Genomic DNA, 22,670 nt, shown 5'->3' with positions numbered 1-22,670 from the left:
CTGCCCTCTGTCTGATCTGGTACAGGCTGGTTGTTGTACTTCCACTACTGCCCTCTGTCTGATCTGGTACAGGCTGGTTGTTGTACTTCCACTACTGCCCTCTGTCTGATCTGGTACAGGCTGGTTGTTGTACTTCCACTACTGCCCTCTGTCTGATCTGGTACAGGCTGGTTGTTGTACTTCCACTACTGCCCTCTGTCTGATCTGGTACAGGCTGGTTGTTGTACTTCCACTACTGCCCTCTGTCTGATCTGGTACAGGCTGGTTGTTGTACTTCCACTACTGCCCTCTGTCTGATCTGGTACAGGCTGGTTGTTGTACTTCCACTACTGCCCTCTGTCTGATCTGGTACAGGCTGGTTGTTGTACTTCCACTACTGCCCTCTGTCTGATCTGGTACAGGCTGGTTGTTGTACTTCCACTACTGCCCTCTGTCTGATCTGGTACAGGCTGGTTGTTGTACTTCCACTACTGCCCTCTGTCTGATCTGGTACAGGCTGGTTGTTGTACTTCCACTACTGCCCTCTGTCTGATCTGGTACAGGCTGGTTGTTGTACTTCCACTACTGCCCTCTGTCTGATCTGGTACAGGCTGGTTGTTGTACTTCCACTACTGCCCTCTGTCTGATCTGGTACAGGCTGGTTGTTGTACTTCCACTACTGCCCTCTGTCTGATCTGGTACAGGCTGGTTGTCTGTCTGGTACAGGCTGGTTGTTGTACTTCCACTGCCCTCTGTCTGATCTGGTACAGGCTGGTTGTTGTACTTCCACTACTGCCCTCTGTCTGATCTGGTACAGGCTGGTTGTTGTACTTCCACTACTGCCCTCTGTCTGATCTGGTACAGGCTGGTTGTTGTACTTCCACTACTGCCCTCTGTCTGATCTGGTACAGGCTGGTTGTTGTACTTCCACTACTGCCCTCTGTCTGATCTGGTACAGGCTGGTTGTTGTACTTCCACTACTGCCCTCTGTCTGATCTGGTACAGGCTGGTTGTTGTACTTCCACTACTGCCCTCTGTCTGATCTGGTACAGGCTGGTTGTTGTACTTCCACTACTGCCCTCTGTCTGATCTGGTACAGGCTGGTTGTTGTACTTCCACTACTGCCCTCTGTCTGATCTGGTACAGGCTGGTTGTTGTACTTCCACTACTGCCCTCTGTCTGATCTGGTACAGGCTGGTTGTTGTACTTCCACTACTTCTGTCATCTGGTACTGCCCTCTCTGTCTGATCTGGTACAGGCTGGTTGTTGTACTTCCACTACTGCCCTCTGTCTGATCTGGTACAGGCTGGTTGTTGTACTTCCACTACTGCCCTCCCTGTCTGATCTGGTACAGGCTGGTTGTTGTACTTCCACTACTGCCCTCTCTGTCTGATCTGGTACAGGCTGGTTGTTGTACTTCCACTACTGCCCTCTGTCTGATCTGGTACAGGCTGGTTGTTGTACTTCCACTACTGCCCTCTGTCTGATCTGGTACAGGCTGGTTGTTGTACTTCCACTACTGCCCTCTGTCTGATCTGGTACAGGCTGGTTGTTGTACTTCCACTACTGCCCTCTGTCTGATCTGGTACAGGCTGGTTGTTGTACTTCCACTACTGCCCTCTGTCTGATCTGGTACAGGCTGGTTGTTGTACTTCCACTACTGCCCTCTGTCTGATCTGGTACAGGCTGGTTGTTGTACTTCCACTACTGCCCTCTGTCTGATCTGGTACAGGCTGGTTGTTGTACTTCCACTACTGCCCTCTGTCTGATCTGGTACAGGCTGGTTGTTGTACTTCCACTACTGCCCTCTGTCTGATCTGGTACAGGCTGGTTGTTGTACTTCCACTACTGCCCTCTGTCTGATCTGGTACAGGCTGGTTGTTGTACTTCCACTACTGCCCTCTGTCTGATCTGGTACAGGCTGGTTGTTGTACTTCCACTACTGCCCTCTGTCTGATCTGGTACAGGCTGGTTGTTGTACTTCCACTACTGCCCTCTGTCTGATCTGGTACAGGCTGGTTGTTGTACTTCCACTACTGCCCTCTGTCTGATCTGGTACAGGCTGGTTGTTGTACTTCCACTACTGCCCTCTGTCTGATCTGGTACAGGCTGGTTGTTGTACTTCCACTACTGCCCTCTGTCTGATCTGGTACAGGCTGGTTGTTGTACTTCCACTACTGCCCTCTGTCTGATCTGGTACAGGCTGGTTGTTGTACTTCCACTACTGCCCTCTGTCTGATCTGGTACAGGCTGGTTGTTGTACTTCCACTACTGCCCTCTGTCTGATCTGGTACAGGCTGGTTGTTGTACTTCCACTACTGCCCTCTGTCTGATCTGGTACAGGCTGGTTGTTGTACTTCCACTACTGCCCTCTGTCTGATCTGGTACAGGCTGGTTGTTGTACTTCCACTACTGCCCTCTGTCTGATCTGGTACAGGCTGGTTGTTGTACTTCCACTACTGCCCTCTGTCTGATCTGGTACAGGCTGGTTGTTGTACTTCCACTACTGCCCTCTGTCTGATCTGATCTGGTTGTTGTACTTCCACAGGCTGGTTGTTGTACTTCCACTACTGCCCTCCTGTACTGATCTGCCCTCTGTATCTGGTACTGGCTGGTTGTTGTACTTCCACTACTGCCCTGTTTGATCTCTGTCTGATCTGGTACAGGCTGGTTGTTGTACTTCCACTACTGCCCTCTGTCTGATCTGGTACAGGCTGGTTGTTGTACTTCCACTACTGCCTCTGTGTCTGATCTGGTACAGGCTGGTACTTCCAGCCCTCTGTCTGATCTGGTACAGGCTGGTTGTTGTACTTCCACTACTGCCCTCTGTCTGATCTGGTACAGGCTGGTTGTTGTACTGATCTGGTACAGGCTGGTTGTTGTACTTCCACTACTGCCCTCTGTCTGATCTGGTACAGGCTGGTTGTTGTACTTCCACTACTGCCCTCTGTCTGATCTGTACAGGCTGGTTGCTGTTGTTGTACTTCCACTACTGCCCTCTGTCTGATCTGGTACAGGCTGGTTGTTGTACTTCCACTACTGCCCTCTGTCTGATCTGGTACAGGCTGGTTGTTGTACTTCCACTACTGCCCTCTGTCTGATCTGGTACAGGCTGGTTGTTGTACTTCCACTACTGCCCTCTGTCTGATCTGGTACAGGCTGGTTGTTGTACTTCCACTACTGCCCTCTGTCTGATCTGGTACAGGCTGGTTGTTGTACTTCCACTACTGCCCTCTGTCTGATCTGGTACAGGCTGGTTGTTGTACAGGCTTTCCACTACTGCCCTCTGTCTGGATCTGGTACCACTACTGCCCTCTGTCTGATCTGGTACAGGCTGGTTGTTGTACTTCCACTACTGCCCTCTGTCTGATCTGGTACAGGCTGGTTGTTGTACTTCCACTACTGCCCTCTGTCTGATCTGGTACAGGCTGGTTGTTGTACTTCCACTACTGCCCTCTGTCTGATCTGGTACAGGCTGGTTGTTGTACTTCCACTACTGCCCTCTGTCTGATCTGGTACAGGCTGGTTGTTGTACTTCCACTACTGCCCTCTGTCTGATCTGGTACAGGCTGGTTGTTGTACTTCCACTACTGCCCTCTGTCTGATCTGGTACAGGCTGGTTGTTGTACTTCCACTACTGCCCTCTGTCTGATCTGGTACAGGCTGGTTGTTGTACTTCCACTACTGCCCTCTGTCTGAGGCTGCCCTCTGTCTGATCTGGTACAGGCTGGTTGTTGTACTTCCACTACTGCCCTCTGTCTGATCTGGTACAGGCTGGTTGTTGTACTTCCACTACTGCCCTCTGTCTGATCTGGTACAGGCTGGTTGTTGTACTTCCACTACTGCCCTCTGTCTGATCTGGTACAGGCTGGTTGTTGTACTTCCACTACTGCCCTCTGTCTGATCTGGTACAGGCTGGTTGTTGTACTTCCACTACTGCCCTCTGTCTGATCTGGTACAGGCTGGTTGTTGTACTTCCACTACTGCCCTCTGTCTGATCTGGTACAGGCTGGTTGTTGTACTTCCACTACTGCCCTCTGTCTGATCTGGTACAGGCTGGTTGTTGTACTTCCACTACTGCCCTCTGTCTGATCTGGTACAGGCTGGTTGTTGTACTTCCACTACTGCCCTCTGTCTGATCTGGTACAGGCTGGTTGTTGTACTTCCACTACTGCCCTCTGTCTGATCTGGTACAGGCTGGTTGTTGTACTTGTGAGACTGGTGAGGTGACATTAAAACTGTTCATTCACTCACTCTGGTCAATTATGTAAGGTCCTTCTTGAAGGTTGAAGTGAAATTAACACTAGTGTTGGGAATTAGTTAAAATCTCATAATTGATGATTTGTTCAGTACAACCGATCAATCATCGAAAATAATTGGTTAGCATCATTTATTAAATTTTTCTGTTATGTTTGTTAATTGACAAAAGTTTGTTTGGTTTTTTTACAGATTGCAAAAAATGCATTTGCAAATTTCACATCTTTAAAGGATTACTAGTATGTTAGGAACTTTAATTTCCTGGAGTCTTTCAGATAATTCAATCATGACTTGGCACGAGCTCATAGAGCTTATGAAATATCAGAGACCATATACCAGTATATGGTCTCTGGAAATATAAATTTAAGGACACAGACGAAGCCAACCTTGTGCTAAATATTGTTAATGCAAACAAGTGTTCCAAAACTGTTTGTGTTCGATTATGAGAAAACATGATCGATTAATTGGTCGTTTAGCCACGGCGACCACCATTCTTCCATTATTTCAATTAATCGGACCACCACTAATTAACACCATGCAGAAAGATATTTGCAGGCTGAAAATTTAATTTATAATTAATATGGAACGTGCTGCAACGCAGGTGTAGCATCATTTGTAATCTCAGAGAGTTGAGGTGGCACTTACCCTTGCTCCAAGGCTGTACTGAATGCTGAGCCCATGGATTTTTTGTAAATCTATCCCTCGCAAGTCTAGATAAGCGGACAGTACATCAAGGAACCCAGTCTGTTGTTTATTATATTTTAGAAATTATCATTTAAACTATTAATTTTTACTTTAGAGACTTGTGCAAGTCCAAGGCGGTACTTTGTTCCACTAGATACAGCATGTATGCACCACAACCGATGTGCACTGAGGAGCCTTCTGGAGGAATCTACAGTCATGTGACTGAGATCCATGCCAAATCTTGATTCTTAATGTATATTCCAGACATTTGTCGACACAGTTTTCCTTCATATTCATACACGAGATGCAAAATTTTATCAAAACTTTAATCTTTGTTAATTAAAGATCTGTGACATATAACAGCTGCCACTGAGAAATTGGCATCACTTTTGTTCTCTAAATCTTGTTGTGTAATCATGAGCAAAAAAGGTTGCAGCAGTTCTACCCACAGATTCAAGATAGGACTTTTTATGCAAGGCTGTTCACATTCCGGGGTTGTTACTGACTGGAAGTTCTCTTGGAGGAGATAAGATCTGTTACACGTCTCCTGCAGATGTTGCGCCGATGTCATCAACATGGCTGACCCAAGCCGTTTTCCAGCAGTTGGCAAATTGAAAATTTCATGGGAGTGACATCACTGGTCTACATGTTATAGGGAATGGCATTTCTTAGTTCACTTAACGGAAACAACATTAACACTACTATGTTTGATCTCACAATGTTGGGTGATAAACATATGTTATTTATGTCATTTTTAGGAGCCAGGCAATAACAATCTGTATCTACAGGTGTAGAGAGTGATTTTAGACCAGAGATTATATTATCTATGAATATTTAATGTAAGGCTTTTGCATACAGGAAGGGGGTTCTCTTTTTTTTCTACAGTGGCTTAAAGTCTTTGAACAGCATTTAGAAAGGATACACTTAAAAGGTGGGAATTATGGATGTTATACCCCACTTCCGGTCTCGTTGCCATTGTTTCCTTTGTTAAAAGTGTAGGTGTATTGACCGGTACACCTGTCAAAAGTGTAGGTGTTTCAATGATACACCTACACTTTTTCACAAATTGTCGTAATTCATTTTCATTGACGAGCTCACCAAAACGGCGGTTGTCTTGATCAGTTGTTAACTTCAAATCTTCCTTATCATCCAGGTCGAAATGTGACGCTAACGAACTGTCAATTTGAGAAAGAAAATCCTCTGTCCACTCTTCAGCATCCATGGCCGACGAACGTGTGATCTTCCAAATGTTTTCTATGCCACATGCGAGTCAGAGAACGCATGCGCATTGGTCTGCCCATACAAATGTCAATTATCAGTAATATTACGCATATTTGGGGCTACTTGAAATGATTCTCGCGCCCGAACTGGTTTTTAAAATTGTGTGAAATCGTGCAAGCCTGTGCAATCGACTGCTTATAGTCTGTTTGCAGTGAAAACGTACCGATGAATATCACTTAAAAAAAGTAAATCAAATAAAGTGAAACTAAGATTGCAAATCTTACCTTGCCTATTGAACATTTAAATCTCATAATTATATTCTGCTTAGGATAAAAGTTGTTTAACAAACGATCATAGCTTCAAAGCGCTGTTATTGGTTTGTATTACAAGGGGGTATCGCATTAAATGAAACACAGAGAACATGTAGGTTTGGTCGAAGTTAACGCTCATTACGTACCACACGGGCATTTGTTTCACTGTTCCAACTACTGCGCTTACCCCCTTAAAATTGTAATACAAACCAATAATATTGATTTGAAACTATGATCATTTGTTAAACAAATTTTATTCTAAGTTGAATATTATTCTGAGATGTTCATTTGGCAAGGTCAAATTATGAGATTCGCAATCTTAATTTCACTTTATATTATTTGATTACTTTTTTGTTTAAAGTGAAATTGATCAGTACGTTTTCACTGCAAACAGACTAAAGACCCTCAAATGTCCCGCGTCTAAACCAGTGGGCTAAAAATAAATGAAACAGATGGAAAACAAATACATTTTTTGTCATTCTTAGAATATAAAGTGTTATAGTAAACTCGTAACTCGACCAGAAGTGAGGTATAAGACAGATGTACCCACACTCCCTCGGTGTGTCACTCAATACCCCTACTGTTTGAGTCAGGTGGTCTCCTCGGCTAGTGCCTCGGAGGCCACACGACTCAAACAGTAGGGGTATTGAGCGACACACCTCGGTAAGTGTGGGTATATCTAATACTTAACTTCTTTACGATGAGGAACATACAGTTCTAGAGTATATGCTTACTCCTTCAACAGGTCATTACCCTGATGAAGGAGTAAGAATAAACTCCAAAAGTTGCGTTACTCATAATAAAGAAGTTGACATCCTAATTTCTCACCATTTAAGTACACTGGTTGCAAGTACAGTCTTTAACAGAACCACTTCCCCTATATCTTTTGGTACATTTCAAATGTAAAGTGAGTGAGTGAGTGATTTTAGTTTTACGCCACACTCAGCAATATTCCAGCGGTCTGTAAATAATCGAGTCTGGACCAGACAATCCAGTCATCAACAGTATGAGCATCGATCTGCGCAATTGGGAACCGATGACGTGTCAACCACGTCAGCGAGCCTGACCATCCGATCCCATTAGTCACCTCTTATGACAAGCATGGGTTACTGAAGATAAATATTCTAACTTGGACGCTCACAGGTTTCGAATGTAAAGAATATTTTCAAATGTGTTGTTTTGAATGGCATTGATAGTTGTTGTTGGAGAGTCAGGTACAATGGTTTTAAAGACACTCCAACTGTTGAGGTCCATGCTTCTATACAGTGTTTTTTGGTGTATATGAATTACTTTTGTGCTTTTCATATAAGATAATGAGAAACATAATATAATATGTGTAATAATGCAATAGTTTGTTGGAATAGGTTTGAGGCAGACAAACTGAAGCAGTGTGTGAAATGTCGCCCACATGCTCACCCGTGGCTAGAGATTCTAAAATGTCCAACTGTCTAATGAAATTGCTGATGGTGACTTTGTTAAGCACCCTTAAAAAGTTCTCGTTTCTGTAGGCCAATACAACCATCAAAATGCAATTAATATCTATAGAGAATCAGAGATGAGAGATCAGATTTGCCACATTCATATTTGACTCATTATTTGCAGTTTGGGTTTACAATATTGGTAGCTTTGTAGATTAACTTTTCCGGAAAAAAACACTGTCACATGCGTAAGCTTGAAGAATTGGAAACTGGCTATTACATCTAACGGCTTGGCCAGCAACTTTTGGGGGGCATTTTCCACACTAGCCTGAGCTAATGCTTCATTGAGCAGTATGCAGTACTCCAGCTCTATCACAAACCAGTGGTTGATAGTATGATGATTGGTCAGTTACCACCATTCTGTAACAGGTGCTACAAGGGACCTATTGACACAGCAATTTCCATGTCTGTACTGATGTAGAAAACCAAGAGAACATTTGAGCCATAGAAAGGGATACTAATGTTTTGCACAATGTTGTGAAATTTGAAGGAAAGCAATTTATAGATATGTACTTTATTTGTTTATTTAAATTTGAAATGAAACTGAAGTCGTTGGTTCCATGGTGACATTAAATAAGATGTGTGATGAAACCTCTGACAAACACTATGCCCATCAAAAGTTAAATAGTAGGTTACTTCCATCCACATATAACTAATGAATATATCAATGATTTAATAACAAACAATACAAATCATCTTCCAATAATAAAAAGTTTATTGACTAAGATTTATCTGCATGTACAAGATATTGTAGCTAATGGGATCACATTGGTGGGCCTTCAAGCCACAGGAGGACATGATTGCATATATTCTACAGTCATTCTGTTGTGTTACAGTACACATAGAAGCACACAGGCAAAAACAGTCCAGAATCATGCTGACAAAATACCTACCTCCACTGGAAGACGTGGCCACACACTCCAGTTCTAACTTATGATATTATGATCTCAATTCAATTCCTTGACAGATTCTAAGATAACTTTGGTATCAGGTTGGTGTCTGTTCTGGGAAGAAGTCCTTTCCTGCCCAAGTCGTGGGGAAAGTGTATGGGAGAGTGATTTATGATTCAGGATTAATATGGCATTCAATGCCTGATTATTTCTTCACCATGTTAAATATGTTTTGTAATGACCGAGAACAGTGGTTTGTAAAATATGCAAACAATACACATCAAGGCAAATAAATAAGACATGACAATCTGTAACAAAACAAGCTAGAAGAAAGAACGGCAACAGATTTCCAAGTATTTTAAAGATTTCAGTTTTGCCGTTATAACAAAGAAACCTTGATGCATGTTGTATGACCAGGAACCAAGGTGTCTGTAGACTTAAAAATACATATAACACAAGCAGATATATTACTTGGGTGTGAATAGCACCAGAGAAATATACAGAAATGATGTCTATATAATAGACTAATTTTTTTCAACAATACATACATGTACTACTTTATAGCACTGTAACACGGTAGGGGGTGTTGCGATACCATATGAACTGCCCTACAAGGTGTGTGATATGGTACATATTGCCTACAAAGATTACTATACTACATGCATCATGAGACATCCTATTGATAACTGTGGTTTGCAAAATGAAGGAATATGCCATAAGCACAACTTTGGGCATCATTCTGAACCAATCGCAATGGTGTCATCACAATAATCCTCATTGCAGCAGCTATGTAGTACATACCGTATCGGTACACCCCTATTCATTCCCTATTCGTGGAGAATAAAGTTAGTATATACATTACCAACCTTGTGCAGTGTTAACATTTGCAGTCAACTGATAACAGTGGCCGGCAAATTACGTCAGCTGTCTATATATGTTTATAGAAAGGGCATAATAAGTTGGACAACCTTTGCCCAATCCTTTTGACCTTTTAGTGTCAATAACATATGTTTAAAAACAAAACTGATAAGTATGTACAGGTTGAACAGATATGAAGACAAAGCTTTCATATTTACTGCCAGCTTCGGGAAATAGAAATTATTTTTGTTGATTCTTTACTCTTGAGTAGTCAACTTCTTGTTCCAAGTAAAACATTTATTATGAAATTTTATGCACTAATTCTGAATCTGACCTCTGCTTTGTCTTCAGATCAGTTGTGTAGCAGATAGTATTCAGCCCTGAATCCATATATGGAAGATATAATACAGGTGTAACAGACAGGTTATATATACAGAGTTTAAGACTAGATTTGAAGGCATAGCATACGGACATAGTAATCATATGATTAACACTTTCTGAAGAATGAAATATGAATTCGTCTTCCCTATATTTAATTGACAGTTTCCCTAATCATTGACAATTCTAATAAAATGGAAACATAAAATGGAGAACTGCACAAAAATCAAACTTTGTTATTCTACGTAGCGCATCACTCAATCTAAACATCAGCCTCTAAGTTTCAGTCCTTGATATTATCCTGTTGATATGTTTAAAATTTGAACCCACGACGAAAAAGTGTAAAATATTCGATAAACAATTTTCAGCGAAAGCAAATCCATGACTTTCAGAAAAAAGTAAAAATGTCAAAACCAAGTATTTTACACACTGTCCACTGGCGCGCACAATATGTCACCTTCAACTGACTGGCAGAGATAAATAAATTATAAATATATTTCTGTCATCCGGTCTCCTTTTCACTCGCACATCACTAAAGCAACATCAAGCCAGTTGAGAGATTCCTAGGCCACCTACTGTCTAATTATGCATTCACCTTGCATCCATAAGGGATAGGTAACAATGTAGCAAGTTGGTTATCATTATGTTTAAGGAAAACATAACTGAATGCAGCTGCACCAACCTTACAGAAGCAGTTGTCTTGATAACATCACAAGGTATTCACCATCCTCCTAATGGTAATGTATCGAGAAGTTGTACATCCATATGTTTGGCAGTGGGGATTTGACACTGTAAATTTGCATATGCAGATCGCAATGTCAGATTTTGGTATTGCTGCCTGTTGGATGGAATAGTGTTCTGTTTGGCTATGTTTCGATAAAATCTGCACACTTGTCGAAATAGGTGACATCCCGTAAGATCTGTGGAGTTGAGATGTGAAGCAGATGGTGTAAACATCCTTGGGACTCCGATACAGTGCACGTTCTCCTCGGGAGGTGTCTTCTCCCCTGTCCCATTGTTACCCATCCCTTGGTTGTGGTATGTAGTTAGCGTCCACACTCAGGGCACACAATGTCGTCGCCGTTCATCAAGAAGCCACGACCGACCATGGAGGCGTTGCATTTGTAGCATACAAAGCAGTCACTGTGCCAGTGACGTTCCTCGAAAGAAATGAACTTTGTACCACCAATACCTGCAACACAAGCAGCTACTGTCAATACTGGTAAACGAAACTTTAGTTTCACTTTATGCAAATATTTTGTTTGGCACATTTAACTCTTTCTTATTTCAACATTTATATACAAAGTATATGCTGATAAATGTAGGTCTGTTCTTAATCTGATTATGTTATAACGTCTTCATTTACAGTGATTTTCGGATTGAAACCTCTCACATTTATCTGACAATAAGATATTCATCCATATATCAGGGATGGCAGTGGGGTGGAAACTTTTCAGTGCAAATGCTGGCCAAAATCCAAATGGTTTTCCAGTCAGCAAAATTAAATTAATCAGCAAATATCTATCAGTTTTAACGGATGTTGATGTGTAACAACTCTTACAAATGAAGCATTTAACACAAATAGTTTCCTTAAAAATTGCAAGTCAAAAGGGGAAATTCTTCTCATAGCACATTCAGGTAAACAAAAATAGCCTTTTTGTCAACAGGAAGTTGTAATGTTAGTTAATTGATCATTTATAATGTCAGTGAATATGACAGTTTTATAATAGTTTGTAAATCTAAACTCCGTAAGTTCCATTCTGTACTTTGTGCATGTGTCTTATAAACTCACCTGTGATTGGCTGTGTGCAACGACAGCACTTCTTGGCGAACAGTTGACCGTAGCAGTCTCCGCAGAATGGTTTCTCGTCCCTGGATGTGAACTTCTCTCCAGACAGCATCTTGTCACAGTTGGTGCAGGTGAAGCACTCCTTGTGCCATGGTGTGCCCTTGTAGGCAATTCCACCCTTGTTGATCACCTGGACACATACAACATGAATGATCAACACAGGTTCGCCAACCTCTCTGTACTTAGTGTCAGCATCTACAGAAAAACACTACAGGTACTATATTAGGCACCATTGCCTGCTGTCGGAAGTTTTTGAGGTGAGGTGAAATGGGGTTTAACATCGTACTTAAGAATATTTTGCTCATATGACGATGTGGATGTGTGTATGTGTGGCTGGTTGTACTAGCCCAGACTTAAGCTGACTTTATAGTGCTAGCTCACTGAGATACCATGCCACAGTTGAACATGAATACCCCACTCAGACACATACTGACTCCAAGCCAACCAGTCCTTATTGAACCCATTAATGCCGAGTGCCAGGCAGGGACCAACAAGTACCATATTTTAACGTCTTTTGGTATGACGCGGCTGGGGATCGAACCCACAACCTTCCACTCTCCAGGCAGACGCTCTGACCAATACACCATGGGGCGGTACCAGAAGTTTTTAAGTCAGTTGTTAAAGTCCCTAGTGTAATTCAGAGATTGCCTTCATTACATAAAGACAACAGCTGGAAGCTGGCAGGTCCAAGACCTTGGTCAAAAGAGAGGGCAAATATATTTCAGACATATCAATCAAATGCCCTGAAATTCCTCTTGTTGGCAGCTTTCACGGTATTGCTTGAAGTTCTTATACTTTTTATGTCCAGATGTTACCATTTCGTTCAATGACTGACTGAGTTTAGTTTTACGCCGCTTTTAGCAATATTCCAGCAATATCACCGCTGGGGACACCAGAAATGGGCTTAACACATTGTGCCCATTTTGGGAATCGAACCGGGCCTTTTTATCACTAGGCTACCCCACCGCCCCTCGTTCAATGAATTGGTAGCACACTGTTTACATCCAAACAAAACCTTGACCTTGACATATTATTACATATCCACATGGGTAATCATAAACTGATTTCTTGATCAAGGCAATCTTAGAACTACTCCCTGCATCAGCTGTGGAACCAAGATTGCTTTGTGACACAAGGCAAGGGCAAGGACTGACCAGTAAACAACTTACCCCAGCACACTTTGTACACCTCTGTGCATAGTTGGCCTCGTAGCATGGGACGCAGATGACGAGTTCGTCCCGAGGGATGAAGCTCATGTTGCCGATGGGCTGTTTACACTCACTGCAGGTGAAGCAGTTGTCATGCCATTGCTGGCCCTTGTACTCAAACTTCTTCATACCTGGAACATGAACAACACCATGAGTGTCCACAATGCTGTGGTGGTTCACGGTAGCATCTCAACTACCATATTCTTTTCATAAGAGTGAGTGAGTTGGGTTTTATGCCCGCTTTTAGCAATATTCCAGCAATATCATGGCGGGGACACCAGAAAATGGGCTTCACACATTGTGCCCATGTGGGGAATCGAACCCAGGTCTTCGGCGTGACGAGCCGACGCTTTAACCATTAGGCTACCCCACCGCCCCTTTTTCATAAGAGACAGTCCCCATCTACCTGGATTGTTGACTGTACAACCAAGAGTTTAACTGGTCCAGGTTCTAATTTATAAATGGTGTTAAAATATTGTTGACAGTTTGATGAAATGTTCATTCACACACAAGGTATGTTTATAAAATTCACTCCCATAAGTTTCAGGCAATGACCATATGGAAAATTCCAAACATCAGGAACCGTCACAACACATCTAAGGGCTGGAATAGTTACTGAAGGATATTCTTGAGGACTGTCTGTATTAAGTACTGACTGCACTAAAAGAAGTCGCGAGCACAGAATATTGAATATTGTTTAGAACTCCCATTGGTATCTGGATACGTACAGGTACCATATCTAACCATTTTGTCATGAAATATCATCAGCTAGCCTTCAAGTTTGGGGTTTCAAGTATTTTAAGGAACTACCATCTCGTCTTCCAAAACTGCTATTATTTTTGTTTTAATCTGGAACCTTCAAATGTCACTTCAGTGAAACAATATAGACATATGGGAAGGTAAAGGTTTAAGATAGAGATGGCTATGCACACTAATGAAAATATTAGCCTTGTAGACAGTGATGTAAGAATGTGGTGCAAATTCTACAGTACACATTGGCAGCATCTACCCAGTCGTGACATACAGAACGGCTAATGAATGTTGCCTTATTCTAAGGGCAACTATCTAACGTTGCACCATGTCAACAACATGGCACCATGAAGTTTTTTTTCTGAGACAAAACATAAAAAGAACCCCAAAGACAAACACTATTTTTTTCAACTTCGGCAGGCTCTGCCAGTGTTCTTAACTCCCAGTTGCAGTATAGACAGGGTACATAAATTCTGAGAGACGCATAAAAGATGCATACAGTAATAGATACATAGAATTATCTTGATCTTTTCCCGAGGCCAATATTCGGCTCTAAGTTAGAAGCAAATGTCAGTAACAATTCCCAAATTGGAACTTGCCAAGTCCTGTTAACTGATAGTACTGCTTTGTTGAGGTGATTGTTGCAGTTCACTGATAACAGGACCAATAAACAAGAAGCTGGATTGTTTCGTTTCTTTTTTTACACATTGAATGAAAAGATTAAAGACCCATTAATTCATGATAATTAGGATTATAATGATAAAATATCATATAAAATTAAGATAAAATATCACCCCCAAAAATCACAATATTTTCATTAAATGATCGGGTTTTTTTTCTTAATTTGTGGTGTTACCTACCTCCCTTAAAGGGCTGTTGGCAGCCATCACACCGAGCAGCAAAGTTTTCATCATGGCAGTCTGCACAGTAGATGGCATTGTTTTTGGGGGCAAATGGCTGATCCACCAGCGACTTCTGACAGCTCACACATTTGAAACATTCCTCGTGCCAGTGGTAGTCCTTATATGACAGATCCTGAAACAATACAACAGAAACATGTCATTCTCGTTACACACCACTGTCAAATGTCAAATGACATCAGAAACTTGTCATGTCATCCACTGTTGTATTTGGTTCTCAAGGACCAAGTTCTAATAACTGTTCACTCACTAATGCATGCATCTATATGATGGACATTAACTGCTAATCTACTGATATCTATTGATACCTGATGAACTGTATTTGCCTTAAGCGCCCTGGACACTCAGGAAAATTGACAAAGGGGTTCTCAGCATACACAAATATTCAAATCTGATAAATTGTTGTAAAGAACAAACTATATAAAACATCAGCAGAACTTTTTTGTACAAGGGTACTTATGCAGCAAGGTGCTATATACAATATATACCACACTTGTATTTTGTGTGCATCCCATTGGTTGTTATAATCTGCTGTCTGCCGTTTCCAAGGTTACGGGTCCACACATCTTAGAAGTACTGTAACTGGGTTACTCCATTATGTTAAGCATTTATTTCAGAATCCAACGCAGAAGTCCAGGCTTTGATGTGATTTGTGTTGAGAAGGTTATTTAATACATCCTTGAACACAGGCTATGCTGTATTTGATGATGATAGGAACTACTTATCATGATAAGAAATGAGTGAGTTCAGTATAAATGTCTTCAAATATATTAGATAACTTTGATAACATCCCCACCAACAACAGATCATAGTGGAGCTGAAGGGGTCGTTGTCGGCACGGGTACCCCAGGTGGCCATAATGAGAATACAGAAACGTACCCTAGGACGATTCCATTCCCATTGTGTCGTATTCTTGATCGGAATTGTTAGGCTGTTGTATTAGATACATTTGATTGCTTTATGTAAGAAATGAGAATACACAGTAACGGATATTTCGCGATGCATATGAATACCAATGGCAATCAGTTGAACGGGAACAACTACATGCGATTTTGGTTTTGGATTGCGGAATATAGACTCGTCCGCCTTTTAGGGTACCAGGTACGTTTCTGTATTTTGACTTTGTTTAGGGTACATATCTGTATACAGAAATGTACCTGGGGTACATATCTGTAGTACCTGTGCCGACAACGACCTCTTCAGCCATAGTGGAGTCAATCAAAGGTAAGGAGATGTTATAATACAACAACTGATCAAACAAAGAACTGAATTCAGTAAGTCTGGGAATAACTTCATTATCGATTCTTTATTAATACACTGCAAAAAGCATGCTCAAGACAACAAATACTTCATGATAGAAAACAACTACCAGTATTATCAATTGCTATTCAAATTCTTATCTGTTTGTTAAAAATGTCAGAGGTAATTTTCGCAAGCTGTACCTTTTTTTTTCACAGTAAATTGTTTGTGTACAAACATTGCATTGACTCTGAAACAAAGTCTATAGACCGTACTGTTTATTATAAAACAGATCTGGGCAAAAGGAATTTTCATTTTCTAACTTCTTAACCTAAATCTGTTTGGCTTTGTTTGGGAAAAGGGTGAAGGAATCATTACAAAACACTTCCTTCTAGAAAAAACACCTCAGCAATTTATAACGCATTAAGTTTTAGGAAACCACAAAGCTGAAGGCATTATGGCTTGTCATTTCCCAAGCTCTCCACATAATCACTCCAACACACTCATGTCCCTGCTCACGAACAACACATGTTGGCAATATCACAGACTGACTGCAGCCTCTGCTACAAGTCTGCCATCATATGTTGTGGTGAGGTACCTCTGTTATAACTGATAACAGGAACATCAGAGTTTAGGCAATTGTTCACTCTAGAGCTATTAAACACAGGAGATGATGTATGTTAACAATATAGAAAGGGTTTAAACCTTCAGAAGATGGGTAAAGAATAGACTGGAGAAACACTGGCTTTAGAGTTTCATGGTGTCGCCATGTGGAAAGTGTACATAACAGTTTAAACCAAGGTCAGCTATGTTCTCTAACCATAAATAACTAAAAAACGTACAAGTATTTCAATCACCACCTCCGTGGTGTAGTGGTTAGAGCGTCATCCCAGAGAGCGGAAGGTGGCGAGTGCGATCCCCGACCGCGTCATACCAAAAGACGTTAAAATATGGTACTTGTTGGTCCCTGCCTGGCGCTTCGGCATAAATGGGTACAACAAGGACTGGTCGGCTCGGAGTCAGTATAATGTGTCTGAGTGGGGTATTCATGCTTCACTGCGGCATGGTATCTCAGTGGGCTAGAACTATGAAGCCAGCTTACGTCTGGGCTAGTACAAGCAGCCGCACATACACACACATGCACGTCGTCATATGAGCAAAATATTCTCAAGCACGACGTTAAACCCAATTTCACCTCACCTCACAAGTATTTAAAAACAGTGTTCACTGTTGTAGGCAGTGGGGTGATATGAACTAGATGCCTACTTTGTTGTAGGCAGTGGGATATGAACTAGATGCCTACTTTGTTGTAGGCAGTGGGATATGAGCTAGATGACTACTTTGTTGTAGGCAGTGGGATGATATGAGCTAGATGACTACTTTGTTGTAGGCAGTGGGATGAAATGAACGAGATGACTACTTTGTTGTAGGCAGTGAGTGAGCGAGTTTAGTTTTACGCCGCACTCAGCAATATTCCATCTATATAGCGGCGGTCTGTAAAAAATCGAGTCTGGACCAGGCAATCCAGTGATCAACAGCATGAGCATCGATCTGCGCAAATGGGAACCGATGACATGTGTGAACCAAGTCAGTTAGCCTGACCACCTGATCCCGTTAGTTGCCTCTTACGACAAGCATGGGTTACTGAAGGTTCATTCTAACCCGGACCTTCACGGGTCATTGTAGGCAGTGGGATGATATGAACTATATGACTACATTGTTGGGTCACTGGGATTAATTTATTACATGCAGTACATAGTTGAGAATATAGGTACCTGGAAGAATGCACTAGAGAACGTATATGACATTTAACAGGCCTGGAAAGTAACATGCTCAGTCTGTGAATCATGCTCATGGAACTATGAGACTACAAATATAAGTTAAAAATTCTTCTAAATTTATTATCTTTCTAGAAGGTGTAGGAGAACTGCTTTACATGCACTGTTCATCCTCTGTAGAAATGTTGTAGACATTTCTCTGGTGAACAATGAATAAATAATGACAACAGGCAAACCAGACGGTATAAAACCGCCATCTCTTGAACCAAACAATATCACTGACTCTCATAAATGAGCTCATATATAGAGCAGGCACAAGTTCCCGGCAAGACAGGTTTGAAAACTGTCAGTACTCGTGCAAACTTCCTCATGCAATTTAGAAGTTTTTAGTTTATTAACGACAACTCCTGGCGTCAAGCTGAGAAATTTCAAGATAAACCATATGTGAATCTGAGGTATTTTGACACAAAATGCTGAGAAGGAGAGTCCCAGGGTAATGATATTTGGAATAATGTGTCTGAATATTGTCAGACCTCCACGAACACAGAGCAAGATGTGTGTACAGTTATATATATCCACAGAAAGATACAGTTTCTTTTATATTGATCCCCACTGTCAGATGTTTCCCAAGGGTAGACAAACATGCAACAAACATTTTGTGAACCCACTAGGTACCTGACAATTGAAATGAATATTTTTTTAAACCTGAACAATATTTAAAACAAGGTAATATAAAATCTAAACAAATTCTGTATTGCTGTCTGTGACTTTAGCCTCTAGTCTGTAGCCTGAGTCTTGTTTGATGTTTGCTAAAACTAAAATCTCCTGAAAATACAACTGAAATTAGACTTGCACAAGTTTCTAAGGTAATAAAAGTTTTAATGAAAATTTCTAAAAAATAAATAAATAACAGACTGGCATCCTTCTGTCCGCTTAACCTAGACTTGCCTCTTCAAAGGATAGAATTACTATACATCCATGGGCTTTACTAAGCACTTCAGTACAGCATTGGATCAAGGCCAGGCTAAATATATACGTGATGTTGTAGACTTAAAGGTTTTGGCACAGTACTCCTATGGTCTAATCTTGACTCTGGTTTGTCTCGATTATGATGATGACACTGAAGTCAAAGAGATTTCACTGTACAGTTTATCTATACCTGTTTTATCCAATTCTATAGTGGATGTTCAATTTGTGCTCCAAACTGTCTTAATTTAAAAACATATTTCCTTGTAACTGATTAGTTCCAGGTTATAGGTAACATTAGTTAGCTATGTGGTCAGAGGTCAGAGGTGACAGAGGTCATCCTAAACAAACATGGAGGATGTAAATAGTGTGAGTTGTTACTTTTCGCACCATGGCTGCAAGATCCACATCCAACTGCTGGGTAGTGATGTGCCAACACCAGGCTTATACAGCCGTACACACTACCTACAATTAGAAGGGAGGGACTGAATACAGATTTCATTTAGTGTTCAATTAATCAAGGCCTGCCAATAATGTTGTGATACTAGATCCCCATTTGAGTCTGTTCTTAAGATATTAGAATGAGATTATGGTAAGTTGCCGTACACAAAATGAGGTGTGTTGAAAAAGAACAGAGGTTGATATAATGAGCACAATGCCACAAAACCAGCCATGCCACACACTGTAAACATAAGATCCTTGTTTGTCAGCTCTCTCAGTAATAAGGCACAATTCTTCCAAGCATGGGGTGACACCCATTGACTTCCTACGTAGGGTAATGGCACCTTTTTCTGCCCTGTACTCCTCCAGGGTAGTAGAGCAGGTGTAGAGGATCACTGTGCAGCCATCTCCACCAGGATCTTACTTCACATCATTCCCACTTCCTCCAGGAGACAGGTTTGCTCCCCGTGAGACATAACCTTACCACTGATGCCAAAGATGGACAAGATCTGTCAGTGGAACAATGCCGACAAGAATCTGTGAAGTATCAGTGTTATTTACATGGACAAAATGCGTAATCCTTGGATGAAGACTGATCCACTTACAGAGCCAGTTGTTCTTGTGAATGAACAGGTGAAGAGCATAGGATCAACAAAAACAACTCAACACACCACTGAACTGTGGATTGGTGTCCATTTTCAGATACTCTGGATTGGTGTTTTGAATAGTCCACAACTCTTCTTCTTTACTTAATCCATCTTTATGATGTTCTTATTCTGGTAGGGCTAGAGAATCACTAGTCAGCAACAACATATGAAGTGAGTGAGTGAGTATGGTTTAATGCAGCTTTTAGCAATATTCCAGCAATATAACTGCGACGGACGCCAGAAATGGGCTTCACACATTGTACCCATGTGGGGAATCGAATCAGGTCTTCGGCATGACGAGTGGATGCTTTAACCACTAGGCTACCCCACCGCGCCTATCATATGAAGACCATGATAGTACTATAATTATCATACTTGGTTACAATGAGCGACGGTGGGGAGATATATTCTGTTTTTGTGGAACTGTTGGTTGAGTGGGTTAGATCAGTGACTTAGTGCAGGAGATTACTGGTAGGTTCCTAACTATGAGGTTCGAATCCGAGATGGGAATCAATCCTCCATAAGTACTAGATTCTGTACTTTACTAAAAAGTGTAATCCTAAATATAACATATGTTACATTTAACCACTTTCTAAAAGGCATTGATTAAGTCTGTGATCACTCAGTCTTAGTTTTGTGAAGTGGATACGGTGGTTTTTTATCTTGCAGTGTTGCAGGTATGGTTTAAAGTTGATTTCAGATTTAAATTTTCTATATGTTCTAAGTTCCTTGAATTTAATGTGTTTGGATTATCTTGAACAGATGAGTGGAACATGTCTGTAAATTTCAATTGGAGGTCCTTCAGTACAGAAGAGGAAGTAAGATTACTTTCCTTGATGTTAAACTTATCTAAGAGGCAACTGAGTTTATAGTACCATCCAATTTTGTGTTTGGCAATCTTTATTGATTCATTAAAAGCATATTTTAAAATGGTATTTGGAGATTGTAAAATATGACTGTAGAATTGAACAATGGATTTAATTACACTGAATAATAGGGGAAACAAACCAAGCTCTGCTCTGCATGCCCAGTTATGCGTTTGCGGAGCAACTCCTAGAGTACGTTTACAGAATTTTGTTCGTAATTTTTCAGGTGGGAAAGAATCTATGTCTCAGCAGAACAAAGTCAATTCCCCATACTTCACTGTTATACAGAACAACAGGTTCAACAATTGCCTTGAAAATTTTGGATTGTATGTATACACATCTGTGATCCCAGGACCTCTACAATGGAGACAATTAAGCAATAGCTCCTAATGTATAGACTTAATCTTGGGGTGTCGAAAACCATGAGTAGCTCACATGTAGGTTACTTCAGCCTTACTTCAACCAGACTTACCATATGTCTACATAATTAATATTCACAGCACCAAAGTCTGACTGGAGGGCCAGAGACAGGTGTTCTCATCATTCTATTCCACTTAGCAGTAGAAGCTTCTGTCATGAAAACAGGCTCCTTAGTTTGCAATCTTACACTGCAGCCACACTGCCTCAAGGACTGGTCCCCTACAGGTTAAGGTGTCTGTCTGCACCCAGAGACATGGAACTAAATCTGGTCTCAAGAATTGTTTGTGTTGAAGTCCTCTGATGGGGTATCCATGTGTTAATCGGCACAATTTCAGATCTTTTAAAACTGGAATCAATTAACTTGTGTTTCAAAGAAATGTTATACTGCCAGGAAATCTTTTAAGAATAGAAATGTCAACATTGTAAGTGACAAAATGGAAGCCAATAATGATGCTCAGTTAAAATCTACACACGGTTTCAATTTCTCAAAAAGTGCTCACATATATTATTTTTTAAGCTTCTTAGAATGAGTTTGACCTCAAAACATCTGAAAACGTTTCATTTGTAAATTGTTATGAATGATCCATCCGTTTTGAAATGAAGAAGCCCTATGGAAGTTAATAGCATACTTCCAGTGCTAAAATCTGTTTTAGCGTTTCCTGCTTTGTGAATCATTTGGGACAGAAGAATACTTCAATCTTTTTATCTCTTAGTCACACCCTGATTCAGTAAATGAATCTAATGCTTAATTTGTAATTGGTCTGCACATGAGTGGAACAGTGTTGAATCAATTCACAATACAAGCTCAAAGGACTCCTAAAAGATGATTGTATTCATCCCTGACTTGTTCAATTAACAAATAATACATTCTTTCTTCACATTTTGGTCCTTTTCATGAAAATATGGAATATATAATACTTAATGTTAGTATACCCAGTTTATGACCTAACCTTTCAACACAAATCTTAAAGTGAATATTCTTCCAGCAATTTCCTGCACACTTCTTATAGTGTACCTTTTCATTATGTGATCAAAACATGAATGCCTGTATAATCAAACTAACTGAATGAACAAGCTTCAATAAATAACACTCACAACCAGGCTCAGTGTCAAATGGCACTGGTAATTCCATAACTAACTTTGGCTTAATTAATTGGTCATTATTTCACGGGAACACTTATAAGATAACCATTCCTTTTTTCCCTCCTTTAAGTCTTGAAGCTCAGTTATAAGTTTAAGTAAGGCATGACAAAGATAAGTTATCTACTTTCCAGCAGTTATCAAGTAAGCACATTGGCAGTCCTAGAGCAAGTGCATATGTTTGGACTACACATGTAAACCGATAGTGATCTGTTTCAACAACAGTGTAGACAAGCTGTTGTCATGTCTGTGTATTTCCTTGTATGACAGGGTTACATTGCCAGCATAACAAGGCTGATAGGGCATGTTCAAGTATCCATTGCTTCAATGCAGCTGTGACATGGAGAATGTCCTGTCATCACCCATGTCATCTTTTGGCATTACTGGTGG

General features: G+C 40.8%; 1 protein-coding gene across 6 annotated transcripts in view; it reads right to left on the bottom strand.

Moving 5' to 3' along the window:
* Positions 1-8,627: 8,627 nt before the first annotated feature.
* Positions 8,628-22,670, bottom strand: part of LOC124286543 (four and a half LIM domains protein 2-like) — a 170,537-nt gene continuing 156,494 nt past the window's right edge. For all 6 annotated transcript variants that reach the window (XM_046722913.1, XM_046722908.1, XM_046722909.1 and 3 more), the window contains 4 exons: positions 14,724-14,898; positions 13,075-13,244; positions 11,849-12,035; positions 8,628-11,248 (listed from right to left, as the gene is read on the bottom strand). In XM_046722913.1, coding sequence (XP_046578869.1) covers positions 11,103-11,248; positions 11,849-12,035; positions 13,075-13,244; positions 14,724-14,898 — 678 coding nt within the window. In that variant the 3' untranslated portion in view covers positions 8,628-11,102. The remainder of the gene's footprint in view (positions 11,249-11,848; positions 12,036-13,074; positions 13,245-14,723; positions 14,899-22,670) is intronic.

The sequence above is a fragment of the Haliotis rubra genome, unplaced genomic scaffold (genome assembly GCF_003918875.1).
Source record: "Haliotis rubra isolate DU_JTF1 unplaced genomic scaffold, ASM391887v1 Scf386, whole genome shotgun sequence".
NCBI lineage: Eukaryota > Metazoa > Mollusca > Gastropoda > Lepetellida > Haliotidae > Haliotis > Haliotis rubra.
This window is presented reverse-complemented; position numbering and strand designations above follow the sequence as displayed.